The sequence below is a fragment of the Gekko japonicus genome, unplaced genomic scaffold (assembly GCF_001447785.1).
Source record: "Gekko japonicus isolate JY-2015 unplaced genomic scaffold, Gekko_japonicus_V1.1 scaffold151, whole genome shotgun sequence".
NCBI classification, from domain to species: Eukaryota; Metazoa; Chordata; class Lepidosauria; order Squamata; family Gekkonidae; genus Gekko; species Gekko japonicus.
Window position 1 is genome coordinate 606,697 of NW_015174277.1, and position 22,175 is coordinate 628,871.

Consider the following 22,175-nt stretch of genomic DNA (forward strand, 5'->3'; position numbering starts at 1 on the left):
TGTCACTTTTGCATTACTATGTAGGAACTCTAAATGAAGCTTTTGAAAGTGACATTTAACAAAAGAGCAAAGGTTGAGGATTCCAGGGAAAGTCACACTGAAAAGATAACACTGCACGGACTTTAAAATTAAAGTTGGCAAAGAATAAATGAAGCTTGCAAGACACTGTTACATTTTATCCATGCTTCAAAATGCATGAATATCTTGAAATATTAGCTGGGTTTGAAGGTTATAGGAGAAGCAAAAGAGCCATTTTCGGTTGGAGGTAAGGGCTGTTATCTTTAGGGATGTGCAGATTTCCCTCCATTCTCTTCCTTTATTGATCCACAAGGTCTTTCTGCTTTGCATTCACCTATTCTCCTTCCTTAAGTAAGATAATATTTAAAATGAATTCTGGCATGGAAGGTGCACAGTCTGCCTCAACGTTTTGTTCCATCAATTTCTTTCCACCTCTTCTCTCCTTGACATAATAAGTGTGCAGCGTCTGGTCCTTTTATGGACGTCCTGATGGATGTTGACAAGGTTTTAGGAGCTGTGAAGGCCACCACTTATATTTTGGACTCATGTTCCCCCTGGCTAATAAAAACTTGCCAGGATAGGGTGAGGGAGCCTCTAATGAAAATTATTTACACCTCATTATATAGGGTTGCCAACCCCCCACCCCAGTTTGCCAGGGGTCCCCCACTTGGGGGGGGGTTCTACCCTCCCCCAACACCCACAGCCACCCCTCTCCCTTCTCTCTTGAGAGAGAGGGGTGTCTGCCTTTAAGTGCATGAAGCCCACGTTCCTCCCAAGCCCGATCTCCGCTTGAGATCAGGCTTGCAGGGAAATGCCAGCTCCATGCACTTAAAAGGGAAATGCCGGATCTTTGCTCTTAAAGGGGAAATGCTGGCTCTGTGCATTTAAAAGGGAAACGCCGGCTCCTTTAAGTGCAGGGAACTGGCGTTCTGGAGATCGGGTGCGCGGGCGGGCGTGGGGGCGGTGGACGTCCCCAACATGACATCAAGTCGGGGATGCCCCGCCCCCTCCAGGAACACCCCCAAAGTCCCCCGCTGGGGGCGGAAGATGGACTTGGCAGCCCTATCATTATATGGTGGTATTTTCCCAAGGGTGTTTTGAATGAGGCAGCGGTGCATCCTCTAGTAAAGAAGCCTTCTTCAGATCAAAAGGCTCTAGCCAATTCTGGGCTGTAACCTGCCCTTTCAGGATAAGGTTTATTTATATATTTAATTAGATCTCTAACCCGCCCTTCCTTGCATAAGCAAGGCTCAAAGAGGGGTACAACAAATTAAAACAATAATCAGGTTATTAAAAACAATGTCATACCTTATTATTATTACTGTTATTATGATTTTATACCACATTATTAGGTTATAAAGAAAACAATCACACAGCAACTCCAGGACTTTCTGGATGACTCATCTGTCCCATACTTCAGACCTGTTTTTGGAATGGAGATGACTTTAAGTTCTCTGGTGGATGATCTCTGTTTACAAGATGGTACAGGATATGCTTCTTTGCTATTGTTAATACTGACCCCAAATTGTGCCTGAGGGGAATAGATAGATTTTTTTTTACGTTCTGGTGGTTTTCAGTGTGTGCATATGTAATTATCACTGGAAACCACCTTAAGGAGAATGGTGGATTTTATATATACTGTTTTGCTGTATCTATCTAATCTATCTGTCTGTCTGTCTGTCTGTCTTTGCTGATGCGAACATGTGCTCCCATTAGGGTTGCCAGCTCCGGTTTAGGAAATACTGGGAGATTTTGGGGGTGGAGCTTGAGGAGGGTAGGGTTTGGGTAGGGGTATAATGGGGGTATAATACTACAGAGTCCACCTCCGAAAGTGGCCATTTTCTCCAGGTGAACTGCTCTCTGTTGCCTGGAGATCAGCTGTAATCCCCAGAGATCTCCAGCACCACCTGGAGGTTGGCAACCCTAGCACCCATGCATTGGTAAAACATCAAAAAACAGGCTTGAGTAGACACGGGGAAAATCGCACGAAGCTGCGAGGCAAAATGCGGCTGCGCAGCAGCTTGTGTGAAATTGACACCTAACATCGAGGCAAAAGGGAAGAGTGGGCCCGGAGCAGCGCTAGTGGGAAATCACCCAGAATCTTGTGTCAAATTTTGCAGAGGTTTGAGGAATAGAACCCATTGGGGGGAGGGGAGAGTGAGCACATTTCTCTCTGTTTTTCTAAAAGTCCCATGGACACATACATCCCTGATTCCAGGTCCTAGGGGAAAACACACTTGTGGAAACAGAAATTTAATAGAAAAGTCCTTCAAAACTAGACCTTTGTGTGCCGTTTTTTAAAAATACTTTTCTATCTACTTTTATTTTGCCCTTCGCACAAGGAGTGTCTCCCCCATTTAAAGACGAGCTGTAAGAGTGACTTTAAAGTATCCAGTACAAAGAGCATGTTTTGGAGATGTTTGTATTACTTTTTGCTACTGTGGTGCCAGAACACACACTCCCACATACACACACATGTGCACACACACACATACAACATGGCCCGTGTGCATGTATGTGTGCATGCTTGTTGGCACACAAAAGGTAATATAATTATAATATCTCTACTTGCAGAAGCAAATTGGTAATGTAGATGGGGAAAACAATACAAAATCAGTGAAAGGAATGGAAAACAACCCCAAATTCTGCATGCTCAGTGATGCACACAGCATGTGGAAATAAAAATCCTTAGACACTTTGCAAACAAGACAAGGCAATTTGGAACCCTAAAATCTGGGGAGAAATTTGGATGAGAATTTCAGAAAAATCTCAACACAAACAGTAACAATGATAACTACGGCTACCAATCCAGATAGTCATTATAGATACACCTGAATGCTTGCAGGGCCCCCAGTGGAACTTTCACAGTTTTTCTTGGAACAGCAGCATGTGCATGAGTTGTAGACAGGATACTCTCCAGCTTCCCCACTTACCAACTGGAAATTTTTACCCTTCTGATTATTCCACAAAGAAAACTATTTGTTGATCAAGAAAGATATTTTAGTAGATTGATGGACTCCCTGTATTGCTATGCACTTTCTAATCTGTTCCATCTTTTAGATATCCAGCAAAAGGTTCGGCATGCTTAAATCCCATGGAAATCAATAGCCCATAATGTCTGCTTAAATCCCTGTTGATTTCATTAGGGCTTAAAGTATGGCCATGTCTTACCATCATTTACAGTTGTGATTGGTTTCGTTTAAGAATTTAAAGTAAAAATGGTTGGCAAAAGAAAGGTACAGCTGGCCTTAAATCAATTTGGGATTATCCTGGTATGACTCCCTTCTGAGTCATCCCTGTATACTCTTTTTATAGCAATTTGTTACCGAGAGACTGGAACCGAGGTATTCCATTCCCAATCACTCTGATTATGTTTCACTTTGCCTAAGAGGGGGGTTTATGGGTTTTGGTCTCTGTATTAATATTCTTTAATGAAACTTTCATCTCCGACCAGTATTTTATAGAAGTATGCTTCATTAAGTTTCAGATGGTTTCCATTGCCATCTACTAGCATTGTTTTGTGAAATTAAGAACTGAAACTCTATTTTTATGGAAGGTAATATGAAAATGTGTTATGAAGCTGTAATAAAAACACAGGATGCAGGAGCCTTCGCAGGTGCCGTGCTTTATAGCATTTCTGGCCACCTTACAGGTTTCTCTCTTGATTAGCATGGAAATTCTTAGAACAAAATAGAAGAATCTGCTACCCCTTCCATGTAAAAGTACAAGTTGGCTTCAAATGTGAGATACTGAAAGATGGCATTACAGAGTTTCATATTTGCTTTCATCTTGGTGTCCCCCAGATTACGTTTGTTCAATTTACAGGCCTAATGATGTTTTTGCTAACTGCCAGCTCTAAAAGAGGGCAAGCCAGCTCTTCTGATAGTCAAGCTGTGTTCTTCCTGACTAGTGCATTATCTCCAGTAATGAGGATTTTGCCGGCCAAATTCTACCCTTAATTAGACCCATGCTATCCTGTAGTTTCCTAGTTCTGCCCTTGGTGACACCTGTGTAGCTGATCCCTTGTCAGAGGGGTTGCCCAGGTGTGTGCATAGAACTGGAGCCAGCTGATGATTCTCTTTCTAATGATCTAACTCCACAATCAAAACAATCACCTGTTGTGAAAAGAAAAGCAGCAAAAAACAAGTTTTAATTTTGCCTAGTTCTAGAGTCCCTTAGATAAAGAACTGGATTTGGATGTGGAAAACCTAGACTCGTTCAAACCATACTGGACATTGACCAAACTCTGTCTCTCAAGTTCAGAAGGAAAATGCACATTACAATAAATCTCCTCCCGTGAGCTCTCATTTTGATATACAACCTCCAGATTGTGCCTGAAGATCTCCTGGAATTACAACTGATCTCTACACTACAGATATCACTTCCTCTGGAGAAATGGCTGCTTTGGAGGGTGGACTGTATGCCATTATATGCCATGGAGGTGTCCCCCCCCCACTGCCCTTCCCAGGCTCTACCACCAAATCTCCAGGAATTTCCCAACCCAGAGTTGGCAACCCTAATTCTGAAACAACAACATTATGCATCTCCCTTTCTCTGATCTGTATTACTGGCAGCTGCTAGTAGGGAATTGATTACGTTTCAGTATGAGAAAGGAAAGAAATCAACAGTGTTGCTATTTTCAGCGGCAACCCTGATTTTATAATGTTGTGGTCCACCTTATGTTTGTTCCTTCTCAAATGGTGATGGCAATAATCTTTGAAACAGACTCTAGGCTGGCATCTAAAGCTGTAACAAGAAATGGCTTGTATAGCCTTGGTACAAGGGTGAGTACAAGAACCCACATTGTCACTCATTTAAGATTACAGGCTTGTAACAGATACTTGTGGCAGGTTCTGCCAAAGGAAGACTATCCTCCTCAGCCAGCAAAAGAAATGCAATGTGCTGTAATCCAAGCTGTCCAGAGAAATGATCAAACCCATTGTTTTACAAAGAAGAATTGTTTATAAACAACCTCAGAGGGATTGTGTGACGGCAAACACAATGGAAGCCCGAAAATTACAAGTAGTCTCTATATGAAAAGCATCCAAACTAACGTGTATAGTAATTTCAAAATATGAACTTTAAAATTAATAGCTAAATTCCATTTTCAAATAAGTGCTACTCTCCTTTCCCATGATCCTGATCATTGATTTACCGGCAAGCATATTGTCTCTTGTATTGTGATATTGTAAAATACAGTGAACCCAGGAGACCAGGGCATAAATTAAGAGGAATCCTTTTATCCAAGGCTACAGCACAATACTTGTATTATGTCTCCCAGAAGACATACTCAAAGGAAGCACACATGTGCCTGAAAAGTTGCATTGTTCATTTTAAAATGAAAAGAGCTATTTTGGTGGATAGCACAATATCTGGGAAAATGAAAGATTTGCAGATTAGATATGTCAAGCAGTTATTAATCAACAGCAATAGAGAAATGGGGGAAGGCAAATTAGAAAAAAAAATGGAGGAGGAGATAAATGCTTGACTATAAGAAAGATGGATGAGAACAAAGTTACCAAAAAAAGAGAAAAAGGGAATAACATCATACTCTGTAGAAAGGATAGGTCCAGGCATCTATGAGAACATCGACATAAACCAAATCTTCAGAGCTAGAAATTCTGATAATTTAGTCCTAATAAAGTTGATTCTACCAGATGAGTTTGTGTGTGTGTGTGTGTGTTTTTTACCAGGACTACTGCTGGTAAAGAAAGGTAGTGAGTTTAGTGTACAATCAGAAAAGGGGATGTTCTAGCTTTATGGGGAAAGGACAAAAATCATCACTATCAACTTTTCTATCTTATGCTTACTTTAAACAGCCAAAGTAATTTTTTAAAGTGCTGAATTATAATTTATAACCCCTGAACGTATTTTTTTGTTCATTTTGGGGACATCAAAATGGTCTTTCAAATCAGTTTTTAACTACTGTTCTTGACTTTACATCCGTTTGATCTGTAACATGGGATGAACCCCAGTATACATTTCAGAGGGAAAACAGTCAAGTATGCATCCTAGAGAATGACTCAGAATCCTTTGCAATGTGAAGAGGTTCCTTAACAAACAAGTTAATGTTGAAAGGCTTTCCTTAAAGGCAGAAAGTCTGAGAACTACGGAGCCGTTCCAGCACAGCAAATGATTGGTTAGACAATGGCTGCTTCAAGGTTTGTTTCCTGAGTCTAATAATGTTAAATGTAATCATTACTAATACAGAAAAAAAGAATGAACAAGGGGAGCCAATTCTATCTGGTTACTTAAAAAGGAAACTTAAAGCTACAGGGGTACTTGCTAAAAATCAGGTGACCGTGTTTCAAAATAGCAAGTGGATCTTTCAGTAAAGCAAAACAATACATACTGTGAGAAATAATTTGAACAATTCAGAAAAACTGAAATGTCAAATATTAACTTAAATTACTTTGGAAAACAACAGGAACTACTAAAGAGAGCTAAAGGGATTTTGAAAAGTGTTATATATAATATCAAAACCAAGTATAGATCTCTGAAATATTTTCTGTTTGGGGACATTAAAAGAATGTTGCTTTTGATAACCATTTTAACTGATCTTTAAAATATGTATTGATTTGGTCTTTGATTTTTTATTACTACATCAATATTTTACTTGCTATAAAATAAAACTGTAAAACCTCTAAGGGGAACCCATCTTGGAAAGTTCCAAGCCCTTTATAAATAAATGGCTGCATATTTCCATGTACAGAGAGGGAAGACAAGAACTTGAACTAGAACTATAAAAACTAAAACTTTCAGACTCCTCTGTAAGCCACCAGGACTTACAAAAAAGTGCTGTAAAGTCCTATAAATTAATGCTGTACTGTCAGTAGCACTGCAGACATCTTCAACAGGAAAAAGGTAGACCTCACTTTTGTAGATGATGAGCTGCTATAGATCTGCTCTTTTATGCTACTGTCAATGTTAGCTGAAATAACACGGATAAATAAACAACATGATTAAACAGCAGAATAACTAATATTCTGCAGAAGAGTAGACCCAGGAAAAATGGTCACGATTTCTGCATTTTGCTCCACTGTTTGGAAAGAAGAGAGGCTGGGCAAAGTAGAAGGCATTTTTCCTCCTTTCACTTTCTTTCTCTAGAATCCTGCATTCTTCCTTGCTGAATCCAGCTGAAAAAAAGTAGCCTTCCTACTGTGTATCACCTGCTGGTCAGAAATTTCAGTCAGGGCTAGAGTAGGGATGTCAACTTTCAGGTGGGGCCTGGAGATCTCCTGGAATTATAACTGATCTCCAGATGATATCTATCAGTTCCCCTGTAGAAAATGACTGCCTTGAAGTCATTTGGAAGGTGGACTTTGTCACTATACCTCTGCTGACAGATCGATAGTTTGATTCAATATAAGGCAGATTCATTTGTTTATATATTCATGTGTGCATAAATCCAGCTCTGACTGCAGACCTAAATTGGATCCATATCCAAATTTGCAGTTGAACACATATGCAGTCTTCACTTCATTACAGTGAATATCCTCTCGTAGTCTAAAGAACAGAGGTTGGGGATGGGGTGGAGTTCAGAGAATGTATGCATGAAAGCATGTATTTTCAGAAGCCTATTCCTCCCCTTACTTTGAGAAAGATAAGTTAGAGGGATGAGGTAGGGTTGTTAGCTGAGCTCTAGAAACCAGTAGGAAGAGGGGGGGGGGACAAATATAAATTGTTATCACAACATCTCTTCCAGCCTGAACTCAGAAGTGATCTCATCATATTGGGGTGTCACTCTAGGATTCTAATGAAACTCTATGGTTTTACCATAAAATTTCAGTGGAATCTTAGAGCATTGCCCCAACATGATGTCACTTTTAGGTTCTTGCCAGAAGTGATGTCACATTGTTGGAACAATGACAATTTCCCCAGCATTTCTCTACCACCGCCCTAAAAAGTAGTGGCAGGGTGGCAGGCTGGCGGGCCATTTTCTGAGACAACTCTTATCCCAGTCTTTTAAATTACAACAAGTATAGAGCACTGGGTACTTTGTATTTGACTGCTTAAGGACTGCAAATACCCTGTACAAATATTTGTATTATTCCCTATAATTTCTGGTTTCTTTCTATACCTCAGTTATTCCTCAAAGATTGTGGTAGCTCCTCAAAACTTAGTTACAAATCTGTTAGTGCTTGCATGTACACCAGTGCCTAGATTTGAGGGTTTTGTTTAGCTGGGTATTAAAACATAAGCCACATGCAGGAATGAGGGGTGGTGGAAGGAAGGTGGGCTATTCCCTTACTGTGGGCTATTTTAACACAGATTTAGTCTGCGGGCACATGTCTAGAGTACATTGTGTAACATGGGGGCAGAGAAGAGTGAGATCCAGAGTTGTAAAGGGAATGGTATATTGTGGTAGCTATAAGGAACAAAGCTGGGTCAAAGCGCTTAACCACTGCAGAGCATAATCTTCACAGAGAGGCCAGTAGAGGAGACATGCAACAAGGTAAAATAATCATATTGGTGGATGGAATGGCAATATTATTAAACAGGGAAAACAGATAACACTAGCCCTGAAGGGGAAAAAAATGAAGTTATGAGAGAAGCTCACAAAATATAGTGAGAAAAAAAGAAAATAAATAAGGAGGTAAAAAGGGAAGACAGGGGAAAGAGCATTCAGAGGGTATATACAAATAAATGGAGTTTAAATGGAGTTTAAGAAAATAAGGAGCCATGAGGACACTCCAGATGTCATGAGAAAATCTGATATTAAGGTAATAATATGAAACTTCGTGACAAAATACACCCCAACGGAGATAGTTTATTGCTGGATAAAATGTTTATAGTGAAGAAACTAGGGAGAGCAGAAAAGGGAGAAAATATACTTACAGGCTGCATATACCTGCTACCTGAACATCTTCTGATGCTGGGCAAATAAGGATAACAAATCCTTAGCTGTTCTGGTGTAAATTCCCATGGAAAATGAGTTGAAAGAGAGGAATCAAGGCATCCCAGGGCCACTGAGGGGGGAGGACAAAATTTGGGGGACCCAAGTCAGCTGGAAGGCCCCTGAAGCCAGCATCATGCTGTATTCACCAAATGTATTTAAAAAAAAAATTCTAATGCAGTTCTGACTGCAGCCACTAGGGGTGCAGGGAAGGCAGAGTAAAGCAAAGTGCATTATCTGTCTTGGCCTTTCTGCAAAGTTTACTAGATGCTAAGGGAAACCATTTGGTGATCAGATCCTGCTAAACCCATCAGCCAAGCCATCACTGGAGCAAGGCAAAACCAGCCAGGACAAGCTAGTCATTGCCAGGATGCAGCCTCCTAACAAGGATGTTATCTATGGTTTCCTTTCTTTAGTTTCACTCAGCACCTACACAGCCAAATCTTGCAAAAGGGGCAGTCCTGTCAGAGCAGGGGTGTCAGACTCATTTGTTACAAGGGCCAGATCTGTTATAAAAAGGAGTTTGTTGGGCCAGGCCATGTGGGTCATAAAATGTAATGCTAGGTAGTGAAGGACACAGACAAACACAATTAAATACAAACATGCTTAAAACAGTAACACTCTTGCCATATTTTATTTAACATAACTGACACTTCCCAAACCTCCCCCCCCAAAAAAAAAGATGCCTACCTAAAATGAAAGGTGGGGGGATAATAGGATCTGACAATGCAATTTTTAGAAATAAAACATCAAGAAAAAGCACAAGGATCACAGCAGAAACTAAAAATAAAAACTAAAAATATGCTGTGAGCCTAGGAAAACATGAAATGGCTGGGCATTGCAAGCTGCCACACACACACCCCTCGGTCTACTCAGAGTAGCAGTGGCTCTCCAGTGTAATGTCCCCCTTTGGCTGTGCATTCCCAGGTTAGACTACTCACTCAGGAACCTGTTCTCAGGTCCATTCAGCAGCGGCAAGCTGGCTCAAAACATCAGCACTTTATTTGCAAGAAGACAAATTCAACTGGAAACTGAAATTCCACTCCATTGAAATACATTGCAGCTCAAAAAAAAAAAAATGCAAAGAAAATGCGGAATGGATTTTCCATTAAGGTTCCTGGGCCAAGATAGACTAGTCTGGGAGTGGAATGACAGTCCCCAGAGTGGAATTTTATTCCCAGAATGCAGCTCCTACTCCCAGGGACTGTCATTCCACTCTGGGGGCTGTCATTCCAGTCCCAGACTAGTCTATCTGGGCCTAGAGACCTTAAAGGGAAATCCATTCCACATTTTCTTTGCAGCTTTTTTTGTGCTTTAGCCCAGAGGAGCTTCCTGTTGGAGGAGAAAATGCGAAGACAAGGCCAAGCCAGCTGGGAAGTTTGGCAGCCCTGATCTCCCTTGGAAGGGTGAGGACAGGCAGGGCAGAGAGTGAGCGGTGGAGAAGAAAGCCGCAGGCCTGATTAAAGCCCTGGGCAGGCTGCTTCTGGCCCGCCGGCCTTAGGTTTGTGTTGTGTATGGAATATAAGGAAATGAAATGTATGAGCTTGAGTCTGACAAGGTATTGTGAACTGACCTATCAGAACAAAAGAAGTTCTGGAGGGAAGCAAAGTGATTGGTCTTTATGTACAGTAATTGATTGGATGTTATCTGACATATGGGCGTGGCTTGCCAAGCCCGGACTGTTTAAAAAGGAGCCTGTTGCTCCATTGTTTGTCTCGTTCTTGTTCTTCTGACTTCGTGTTCAAATAAAGCTGTTATCACTGTTCACCTGCTGCCTTGAGTCTCGTATCTAACAGTTTGACACCTCTGTGTTAGAGTGTGGTAGCAAAACCAACCAAACAAACAACCCCCCCAAAAAACCCCTTTCATTGTCTTTTCCTACATTTCCCTAACCCATTCCCACACTTTTCTTCTCCTTCATTTTGTTCTTTCTTTCTTTCATGATCTGCCCTTTGTCTGTCCCCACTTCTAATTTTTCTCCCCCTCCCCTATTTTTCAGTCTCAACTCTTCATCTATCCTGCTCGGCAACTTAGAACATATTTAATGGTAGTATAGCAGCAAACCTTTGTTAATGTTTGGGGGGAATTAATATTTCCCTATCATCTATCAGAATAGTAAAAGCATGCTCCCTAGGGCTGCCAAGTCCCCCTGGGGGGCGGAAATCCTCCCGACCCAGAGGCCGACGCCGGGAAATCGGGCCCCGGGGGGAACCCCGCCCCAGCGTGCATGTCACAGGGAAGTGACGTTATGACGCCGGGCACGCTGGGGGTAGGGCCACAGGCATACAAGGGAAAACTCTATGGTTTTCCCTTGTATGGTCGTTGCCCCGCCCCCAGCATGCCTGGCGTCATCACGTCACTTCCCTGTGACGTGCAAGCGGCGCGCACGCGCCGGGATCCGCACGGGAGTCCCCCGCCGGCAAGGTAAGTGCCACTTGGCAACCCTAATGCTCCCCCCTCACCCCTTTACATGCATAACAAAAGAATGTCAATCTGCTTTAGTGGTAGCAAATGGTTAACAGAAGTTAGAACATTTATTTATTTACTTTATTTATATCCCACCTTTCTTCCCAAGGGGAACTCAAAATGGCTGACAGAGTTTTTTTTACCTCCATTTCATCCTCATAGCAACCCTGTGAAGTAGGTTAGGTTGAGACTGTGTGACGGGCCCAAGGTCACCCAGTAAACTTCCATGGCAGAGTGGAGATTTGAACCTGGGTTTCCCAGATCCTAGTCCAGCAATTTAACTACTACACAAGCTTAGCTTCCATTGCAAATAGCATGGGGGTGTCTGGAGATAACCCGGGGTAAGATATTCAAATTCCTTTCAATTTTTGGCCCTGGAATTGCCTTGATCATCCTGAAGCTGGTGGTCAGTTTTGAGATTCCTAGTTTTATTTTCTGATGAGCTGTGCCTGCCACAAATGGACACACAGATGGACATGCAGATCCTGTTGTTATTATTATAGATGCATGGTAAGAGCCAGCAAAGTTATTTGTTTTGTTATTATATTTGGTTTGGATCAGGATCATATGGGGGGGGGGGATGGAATTTCTGTCCGGGGGCCATGGTGGTTCTTGGCAGCCCTGAGGCAGCCTAAGTGAATGGAAGGGCAGAGTGTGGACCACATAGGATCCGTACAGCTCTAAGCTCACACAATCCTTGTCTGAAACCCTGTTCTGTGTGTTCCTGACTGGCCATGAAAGACAGGACTTTTTGTCCTGGTGCCTTGTTCTCCGAATGTCTTCCTCTTGGTGCCAGGGAAAATACTTTTTATTCTCTCAGACATTTGCAAACTGATTACTTCTTCCCCTCTCCGTTTGGCCCTGGTGAATTCTGTTTTGTTGTATTGAAATTTGGCTGCTGTTTTGATTTTTATAAATCAGGCATTTGGATGCTCTCCAGCTGAAGGTGCAGCTGTTTATTTACTTCAGGACTTAGAACTGATTCAAGGCCCACCTATTCAGAAATGTTTGGGGGCATTAAAAGTATGCCATATGAGTCTTGTTTTTACTGATACTTTTTACTTTTGTTATTTGATTTTGAATGGCTCATTATTTGACTGAAATTTAAGAGTTGATTATAAGCCACCATGAACTTCAGAAAGGCAGGGTAGATTAAAAAAAACCCCACCAAATTGAAGATATAGAATTGGTCCTTGTATTAGGTTGCCAAAGCAATTTTTGGAAAGTCTTCTTTCTAATAATTGTCAATCAACAGTTGCTTTCATGATTTTCAGAGCTTGCTGGAATTATTATTTTCTCAAATAACAATTGGCATCACCTGCTGCTTCAAGTGAAGACAATATGGGATGGTTACTCTCTACATAAATGAACCCAGAACCAAAAATCTGTACAATGACACCCCCCTAATATGAGCTTTTCCTGTCCTGTGAAATGGTAAGGAGAATTTTATCACACATCAGGTACATACGTGTTATAAAATGCCAATTTCTGTTCACTTATAATTATCTGAATGTCTAAAAATGAAGATGTACAAAAAAAATTAAATGAAAATTACAATATTCCAAACACCAAATATTCATGCACAAGAATTATCGTCTATTTCCTGGGAAGTTTATTAAGCAAAAATGTCATCCACTTTTTCATAAAAGGATAGAAGTTTTTTTCCAAGTCTTGTCAATACTACAGTGAAATGTTCTCCTGCTGCTTTTCCGATATGCATTACCACCATGAAACTCTTGATAAACCAATCCACTCCTATATCACAGAACAACAATACTTTGCATAAGTGTGTTTATCTGAAGCTGCTCTGCTATTTTATGCACCTGCCTTCTCCTACAATATATTTTTCTTACCTTCACTGCTGGGATGGGCTTCTTGGGAACAAACTGTTTTCTCTCTGGCTGGGAAACAAGGCTGTTCTGTTCCTTCTGTTTCAGTTTGTTCTCAGCTATTATCTTCTTGCGTTGTTCAAGGTAGGGACCAAAACTGGGAAGTTTCTTAAACAAAATAGGGAAGGATGTGATTATGGTTGTGTAAACACATACGATGAAACAGAAGTCACAGCGTGTTTTTCTTCCACCAGGCGTCCTCAGCTCCCACCCACCTCAGAGATGTCACCCTTCTCAATGATGTCAGTGCCTGTTCAGACCGTGTTGGTTGTCTCTTGTCCTTCAAGGCAAATTGTCCACATTAATTTTTTTTAAAGTGCTGCGTGTTCTTTTATTGTTTGTTAAAATGTTCATCCTCTTATTCTTTGTAAAACACAGTACATTTTAAAGTCTGGTGGGGAGGAGGAGTGGGCTTGTGATGTCGAAACCTACCAGCCAGCTCCTCCTGCAAATGTGTAAACTAGTTTACACTGAACTCCCATCCTGAACAGTATGTCACCAAGCATACTTCAACAGCGACCCAGCCTTCCAACTGTGTATGTTTGTCTGTGTTCTTTGTCTAGCGAAGATCAGTGCCAACAAATCCCAAATTCTTAATATTATTATGATTTCTGAAACAATATTTATTTGCTGCCAGGCATTATCCCCAGACATACTGGGCTCCAGGCTGAGTTACAAGGAGCCTTAGGACAAATTGCTGCAGCTTGTAATAGATTGAAATACCATGATAATTGCAGCTAGCCAGAAGAGTATTAACTGTGCCCAATAATGAAGAAGTGATGGCTAGTTTTTCTGGCAATAAGAAAAAGAACAGTCAGGGTCACTGTAGAAGAAGAAGAAGAAGAAGAGATTGGATTTATACCCCGCCCTTCAGTTGGAGTCTCAGAGCGGCTTACAAATTCCTTTCCCTTCCCCTCCCCACAACAGACACCCTGTGAGGTGGGTGGGGCTGAGAGAGCTCTGACACAAACTGCTCTTTCAAGGACAGCTGTGCCAGAGCTTGTGACTGACTCAAGGTCACATCAGCAGAGCTTGTGACTGACTCAAGGTCACATCAGCAGGTGCAAGTGAAGGAGTGGGGGAATCAAACCCGGTTCTCCCAGATTAGAGTCCGCACACTTAACCACTACACCAAACTGGAAATAAAAAACGAGCCTGGTGATCAATATTCTTTTTATAAACACTCACAACTTTAGTCCCCAAATGACACAATTTATTTATTTATTTAAAAGATTTCTATCCCACCATTCCACCAAATGAAGGCCCTCAGGCTGCAAAGGTAAAACATTAAAACCAACTTTAAAATTCAACACACACATCAAGCAAAAGAAAAAATATATATAAGCAGGAAGGCGGGTTAATAAGGGAATGCCAAGCAAAACAAAAGGATGTTACTTGCTGTTTTGGAACAGAAAACATCATGATGCTCTAAAAATTTTAGAGTCTCTATGGTAAAAACCACAGAGACTTGAAAAGTCTAGAACAACTGTGACATCACTTTCTGTTGGGGGACCATTAATGACATCAGGACATTCTCAGAATTTTCTATGATTTACTATGGCTCAAGAATTCCTATAGCATTGTGACATCGCTTCCTGTTCCGAAACTGGAAATGATGTCCCAGCTGTTTTCAGTACTCCTGGGAATTTAGATGTAACCCGGATATGTACTACACAACCAAGATCTTTTTTACTCAGGAAAGGCGGCAATTGGCCGATCAGACAAAGCTGGTTAAGGGTACTCCTGACCACTGCTGCCACCTGCTTGTCCAACAGGAGGAGGCCCAGGTCCAGCATCATCTCAAAACTGCAAAACTGCTCCTTTAGGGGGAGTGCAACCCCATCCAGAACAGGAGATACCCAGGACCGTCCTTATTTCCATTAGTAACACTTTTGTCTTCTCAGGATTAAGCTTCAGTTAATTAGCTCTCATCCACCTTAAAACTGCCTCCAGACACCAATTCAGGTTTTCCACAGCCTCCCTGGGATCTGCTGGAAGCATGAGGTAGGGCTAAGTATCAAACACATTGTTAAATACTGGGTTCCATGGATGGTCTAACCCCAAGCTTAGTGATCAGCTCAGCTTTATTAGTGATTCAGCAGATACAAGACTCCAGAGCAACAGCCCTGTTTAAATAGCATGCAAACACCACACTCAACCACACCCAACTCCCAACTATAGGCTATTTACATAACATTAATTTCTCATTGGTCACCTCCAGAGTCCTGGTGAGTTATTGTTCTAGAGCTCCAAGCTTAGCCAGTCTCAGGTAAAAACAGTCTGGAATGTTCCAGTCCCAATATATAATACACATACTGGCAACAACCCAGTCCAGATTTCTGGACAATTTTGGTCATGAATCTAAACATTTTGATTCCAGTCTCAAAAAATAGTGGTTAGGCCTAAATCTACTGCCAAGCCCCTTTTATATGGTGGCTGTGATGTTATCACCCCCAGTGTTTTACAGTGGTACTACTACACAAAAGATGGGCATGTGCATGTCTCTGTGTGTGTCTCTTCTGATCTAAAGAGAAAAAGTAACATCTTGAGGAAAAACAGGTTGCTTACCTGTAACTGATGATCTTCGAGTGGTCATCTGTGCATTCACACCTCTGGGTTATAGTGCGCTTGCGCCAACCCCGATTGGTATTTTGGAAAGCAAAAGGGATTTTTCGTGCCTGCTCCCCAGTCACATGCTGGGCTCCACTGTGCATGACTAGGGGGAGGGCACGAGGATCCCGCCAGTTCCTTCTGACTGCTGCCCTCAGTCTCCAAAGAAAGGAAAGGACCGAAAGCAGAGGGGAAGGAGGGCGGGTGGTGTGAATGCACAGATGACCACTTGAAGATAATCAGTTACAGGTAAACAACCTGTTTATCTTCTTTGTGGTCTCTGTGCATCACACCTCTGGGAGACTAGCAAGCAGTACACGCCTACCTGGAGGAGGGAGCCGAGGTCCTAATTCTGCGCCACCTGCAAACCTGCCCGACCTACTGCTGAAAGCTGGTGAATGCGCACATCAAGGGTGTAGTGCTTCACAAACATGTGAGGAGTGGCCCAGGTCGCTGCATTGCAGATATCTTCTAGCGACGCACCTCACAGGAAGGCTGTGGATGCGGCTACTGCCGGGGTGGAATGTTCCCTTAGCAACCCCGGAAGTGACTTCTTTGCTAATGTGTAGCACAGTTTAATAGTCTCCACAATCCATTTGGATAGGCGTTGGGACGACAGCTTCTTCCTATGGGAGGGTAACGCATAAGAGACAAACAAGGCCGGTGACTTTCTAAAGGGCCTTGTTTGACTCTTTTGACATCCAGCTAGTGAAGCCGACATTCTTCCTTGTTCGACGGGGATGGGAAGAACACTGGGAGGACAGTGTCCGCTTGTAAGTGAAACTCAGAAACAACTTTCGGTAAGAAAGAAACATCTGGAGCCAACGTGACCCCATTATGACAGAAACTCAAATATGGGGGGGTCACAATGGAGCGCTGAAAGTTTGCTCATCCTCCTGGAGGAGGTGACTGCAATTAAAAAGGCTGTCTTCCACAACAGGAGCCGCAAGCTACAAGTAGCCATCGGCTCAAAAGTCTTGTCTGGAAGTCTTGTAAGAACCATGGGCAGGTCCCATGCCGGTGTAGGGTTTTGACATCCAGCTAGTGAAGCCGACATTCTTCCTTGTTCGACGGGGATGGGAAGAACACTGGGAGGACAGTGTCCGCTTGTAAGTGAAACTCAGAAACAACTTTCGGTAAGAAAGAAACATCTGGAGCAAACGTGACCCCATTATGACAGAAACTCAAATATGGGGGGGTCACAATGGAGCGCTGAAAGTTTGCTCATCCTCCTGGAGGAGGTGACTGCAATTAAAAAGGCTGTCTTCCACAACAGGAGCCGCAAGCTACAAGTAGCCATCGGCTCAAAAGTCTTGTCTGGAAGTCTTGTAAGAACCATGGGCAGGTCCCATGCCGGTGTAGGGCCATGCGATGGAGGAAAAAGGTGGGTCAGGCCCTTAAGAAACTTTTTGGCCTGCGGGTGGGTAAAAATGGAGTAACCATCAATTGGTGGGTGATTGGCTGAAATTGCGGCCAAATAGACCTTCAACGAGGTACAACTAAAGCCCAAGTCCAAACGGGACAATAGAAAGCCAAAAATTGCCATCAGATTGGATGGGGGTGGTGGCAGTCCCAATGATGTAAGGTGGGACAAGAATTTTCTCCACTTCCCTTCGTAGGAAGCTCGAGTGGATGGCTTACGACAGTTCAGTATGACATGGTCTATTCTGTCTTTGAACTTCAGAAGAGGATCCTTTAAGCTATGAGCTTGAGAAGCTGCAGAATCTGCCCCTTCCTCGCAAGGAGGAGATCAGCGACTGGAGGAAAAATGTATGAAGGAGCCCTTGGAGAGATGGAGCAGAATGGGAACCAATGTTGCCGGGGCCACCATGGAGTCACTAAGAGGCAATGAGGTTTCTTCTGCATTATTTTGACTAATACTCTGGAGATTAGTGGAATCGGAGGGAAGAGAAACACGTACATGCGTGACCATGGGACAAGGAGACCGTCGCCTAGAGACAGGGGATCAATCCCCGCTCTTGAACAGAACAGGTGACATTTCCTGTTGTGGTGTGTAGCAAACACGTCCATCTCCGGATGACCCCATAGGTGAAAGATCGACTGGAGGTATTGCCAGCTGATCTCCCATTCGTGTTCCAATGCACCACCCCTGCTCAGGAAGTCTGCCTGGATGTCCAGAGTCCCCGGGAGATGAGCGGCTTTCACGGATGTGCCCCACGACAGTCAGTTTTCCCATATTTCCAGGGCTAGACAACATAACCCCCTGGATACCATGCCTCCCTGTCTGTTGAAATAGCAGAGGGCCGTGGTGTTGTCCGTGAGGACAGTGACTACCTGCTGAGCCACAAGGTGTCGAAAGGACCTGAGTGCATACTGCACTGCCAACAGTTCTAGGAAATTGATGTGGTGGTGGGCTACTTGGGATTCCCAACGAGCCCCGACACAAAGTCCTTTGAGATGTGTGCCCCATCCCTAAAGGGACGCATCTGTGGTTACCGTGAGCGTAGTCTTGGGTGGGTGGAACGGAGCTTCCACTAGGAGATTTGCAGGGTCCGTCCACCAGAGTAGGGCATGCAGGACAGGCTGTGGGATGACTAGATGGAGGGATTGGGGATGACGCTGTGGGTGGAACCTCCTGACAAACCACAGCTGCAATGGTTGCATGCATAGTGTGGCACAGACAATGACATTGGTGGTAGCCGCCATCAAGCCCAGCAGCCGCTGGACTTGCTTTACAGTGGCCATTCCCATATCGGATAAGCGATTCACTAGATCTACAATGTCTTCCACTCTCTACGGAAGGAGGAAGGCTTTGCATATGACAGAGTCCAGAATAGCTCCTATAAACTGCACTCTCATGGCAGGGAGGAGCATAGACTTTTGTAAGTTCACCTTGATTCCCAAGGATTTTAGGACAGTCAAGGTTAGTTCGACATGGGTGAACAGGGATGCTTCCGAGTCTGCTACTAGTAACCAGTCATCTATGTAGGAAAAAACCTGGACGCCCTTGAGGCAGAGGTGTGCCACCACTACTACCATGACTTTCGTAAAGACCCGAGGGGCCGTGGACAGTCCAAACAGGAGGGCTTTGTATTGGAAATGTCTGTTGCCTACTGCAAAATGGAGGAAGATGCGGTGGGTAGGATGAATGAAGACGTGAAAGTAAGCGTCCTTGAGGTCCAAAGTCACCATCCATGACCTTGGGCTTAGGAGTGGAAGGATGGTCTGTAGCGTTGTCATCCGAAATTTTTTGTAGAGGATGAGGCAGTTAAGGTCCAGTGAGACTCAGAAGGTAGATTTTGACGAGGGTCTATGGGACCACTGTTTGGTCCAAAGTTTGCCTTTGCTAGGTTTGGTGGTAGGTGAGACACCCAGACTACGGGATGTCTTGATGCTCTTGTCCAGCTCTTGAAGTACAGTGGCTGTGGTGGAGCTGAAGAGGCCATCACCTTCAAAGGGAAGATCTTCAACAATGGTTTTGGTATCTAGCTGTAAGGCCGAAGAGCGTAGCCATGCATACCGGCGTGAAGCGACCGATGACGTGAGGGTCTTAGCTGCAGAGTCCAGCAAGTGTTTGGAGACATGAAGTTGGTACTTTGCCAAAGGCATACCTTCCTTCTGGATCTGTTTAGCCTGATGGCTGCTGTCATTCGGGAGAGTAGAGAGAAGACCTGACATTTGTTCCCATAGGGTAAACGGATAGCGCCCCATGCAGGCAGCATAATTAGCAGCCTTAATCCCCATAGCTCTTGTGGTGTAAAACTTTCTTCCGAAAGTGTCCAGCTTCCTTCCTTCTCTGTCTGCTCTTGCCTTTAGCAGAAGAGGTCATAACTAATGAATTTGGCTTTGGATGGGTGAAGAGGAATTCACATCCCGACTCCTGAATCTTGTACATGTGATCCAGTCTTTTATTGGAAACCGGGATGTAAGAAGGATGAGACCAGGGATCCTTGGCTGTTTTTAGGAGGACCGAGGTCATAGGGAGGGCGACCGATGCTGAGGTGTCCATCTGGACGATGTCGAAGACAGAGTCCGTGATAATCGGTGGCGGCTGGGTGGTGGACAAAGCCAATTTATCAGCCATATGTTTGACAAAGTCCCCATAAGATTTGACATCCTCTGATGGGGAAATGGGTAGATCGTCCTCGACCTGTTGCGGTGGGGACGGTTGCAACAGTGGGTGTGGACTCTCCTCACCTGATTAGGAATCAGAAGAGCTGGAGCGGTCTGAAGGTTCAGAAAACAACATCTGGAGGATCGGCGTTGAAGGCAGTAGCTCCGGCGGTTCCGGGAATTGTTTCGGTGCCGATTACTGGAGGCTGGAACCTTTAGCGATCGGTCTCAATTGCAGTGATTTAACAAATTCCGATGCTGAGGAAGGGTCTCGGTATCGGGAAATCCATGAGGATGCAGATTGACGATCCCACTTCACAGGGGTGTGTGTGGGAAGTCATGGCATCTATCCCAGGAAGGGATAAGCCCCGTACAAATATTGCCATTGGCGCTGATCCCATGATGGGGGCTGGAGCAGCATCGGAGATCGGTCTCAATCGTTGGGCCTGAAGGGTGGTGAGTGGACAACAGGATGGATCCCTCATTCCCGATGAAGGCTCTCGATACCGGGAGATTGCAGTATCTGAGTCAAATCCAGCTCCTGATTGGAGTCGATGGATTGGTTGGGGCGAAACGAAGGTGACCGAAGTGCACCTTGTGATTGCCCTCGACTCAATGAGGCAAGCGAAGCGGCTCTAGACTGAGTGGCAGTCTCAGTTCGGTGAGGATTCGATGCTTTATCAAGAGAGCCTTTCTTGTGCTTCTTACGCTTGCTGAGTCGAATGTCCTTGCCCTCCTTCCGGATCTTGGAAGAGTTATGGGCTTTGGACTGTTGCGCCTGAATTGGGCTCTTGGGCACCAATTTTTCAGCGTTGATCGGGGCCGATGTCGAAGACAGAGCAGCCGCTGATTCCGATGCGGGCGTCGACATCGAAGTGTGCCCGGATGTGTCTTGTGATGAACACGCCACCAGAGACACCGCTGCTTCCATTAGCGCCACATGGAGTCTCGCTGCCCGATTCTTCCTGGTCTGTTTGGAGAACTTGGAACAGTGGGAGCAAGAGTCAACACAGTGTGATTCCCCGAGGCACAGGTCCAGCACCATTTAAAGAAACCCCACCTCGCGGCCATAGGCCGGAGGGAGGGGGAGAGAGTGTCTCTGCAGAGGCAGAGATAGTCCAAACTGAAAAACTAACTAACTAAATAACTTTCCTTAACTAACTAATCGAGGTAAGAAGAGAAAGAAGGCCTCAAGCCAACAAACTTTACCGACCGAGGTGTAGAGGTCCTACCAGCACAGCGGTCAGAAGAGAACTGGCGGGATCCTCATGCCCTCCCCCTAGTCATGCGCAGTGAAGCTCGGCACGTGACTGGGGAGCGGGTGCGAAAAATCCCTTTTGCTTTCCAAAATACCGATTGGGGTCAGCACAGGTGCACTATAACCCAGAGGTGTGATGCACAGAGACCACGAAGAAGATGGAAAGATCACATAGAAAATGACAGGCTCTAACATCACAGGATAGTTTGTATAAGCCTTCATCTGGACTCTTCCTGTAACGGTACTTGTCTTTAAATGTAGTGAGCTCCAAAAATGATATAGTAATATTCGGAGCCAAAAGGAGGGTGGGAGAAGAAGAGGCATTCTTTTCCAACTTGGGTTAAAACTGAAACTAGAGGATTTGGGGTCATAATTTTCCTTTCTCTTATGGAATAAAACTTTGGTCACCCCACTAAGTTAAACATGTAACAGGTGGCCTGACTCAAATTGGCTAGAAAGAGTAAAGAAGTCACATCTCTCATGATTTTAAAAGAATTGAAATAAAAACAGAAACAATAAGGGCAACAACAGGAATAAGAAATTTTGTACAATAGATAAAACAGAAAGGGGTGTTCTTCATTTTTTACACTACAGTCTTCTACATTAGAATTTCTACAACAAATGTTACATTTCAAACTTCATATCATCGGTATTATAACTGGATTTACGGAACTTAAACACCATAGCGAAGCACGGGTATCAGGCTAGTCAAACATAAAAAGTATGACTGAGTGGAACAAGTAATGACTACCAGATTATGTGGACTGTGGAAGTCCACTGTGAAACAATAATGACAAATGGGTGACCACTGCAAAAATGATTGCTTAGAAGACCACTGAATGAAACAGGCTCTTCTGAGAGGATGAATTCTCCTTTTACTTTACATCTCTATGGTTTGCATCATTGAAATCCTGCCGAATATATGTACATGGCGTGTGTGTGTGTGTGTGTATATATATATATA

The 22,175-nt window shown here is 43.7% G+C and overlaps 1 protein-coding gene across 1 annotated transcript in view; it reads right to left on the reverse strand.

The window, feature by feature from the left end:
• Positions 1 to 22,175, reverse strand: part of LOC107120997 (dihydropyrimidine dehydrogenase [NADP(+)]-like) — a 135,146-nt gene that overhangs the window by 9,760 nt on the left and 103,211 nt on the right. Inside the window, exon 4 of the mRNA XM_015423791.1 lies at positions 13,234 to 13,377. Coding sequence (XP_015279277.1) covers positions 13,234 to 13,377 — 144 coding nt within the window. The remainder of the gene's footprint in view (positions 1 to 13,233; positions 13,378 to 22,175) is intronic.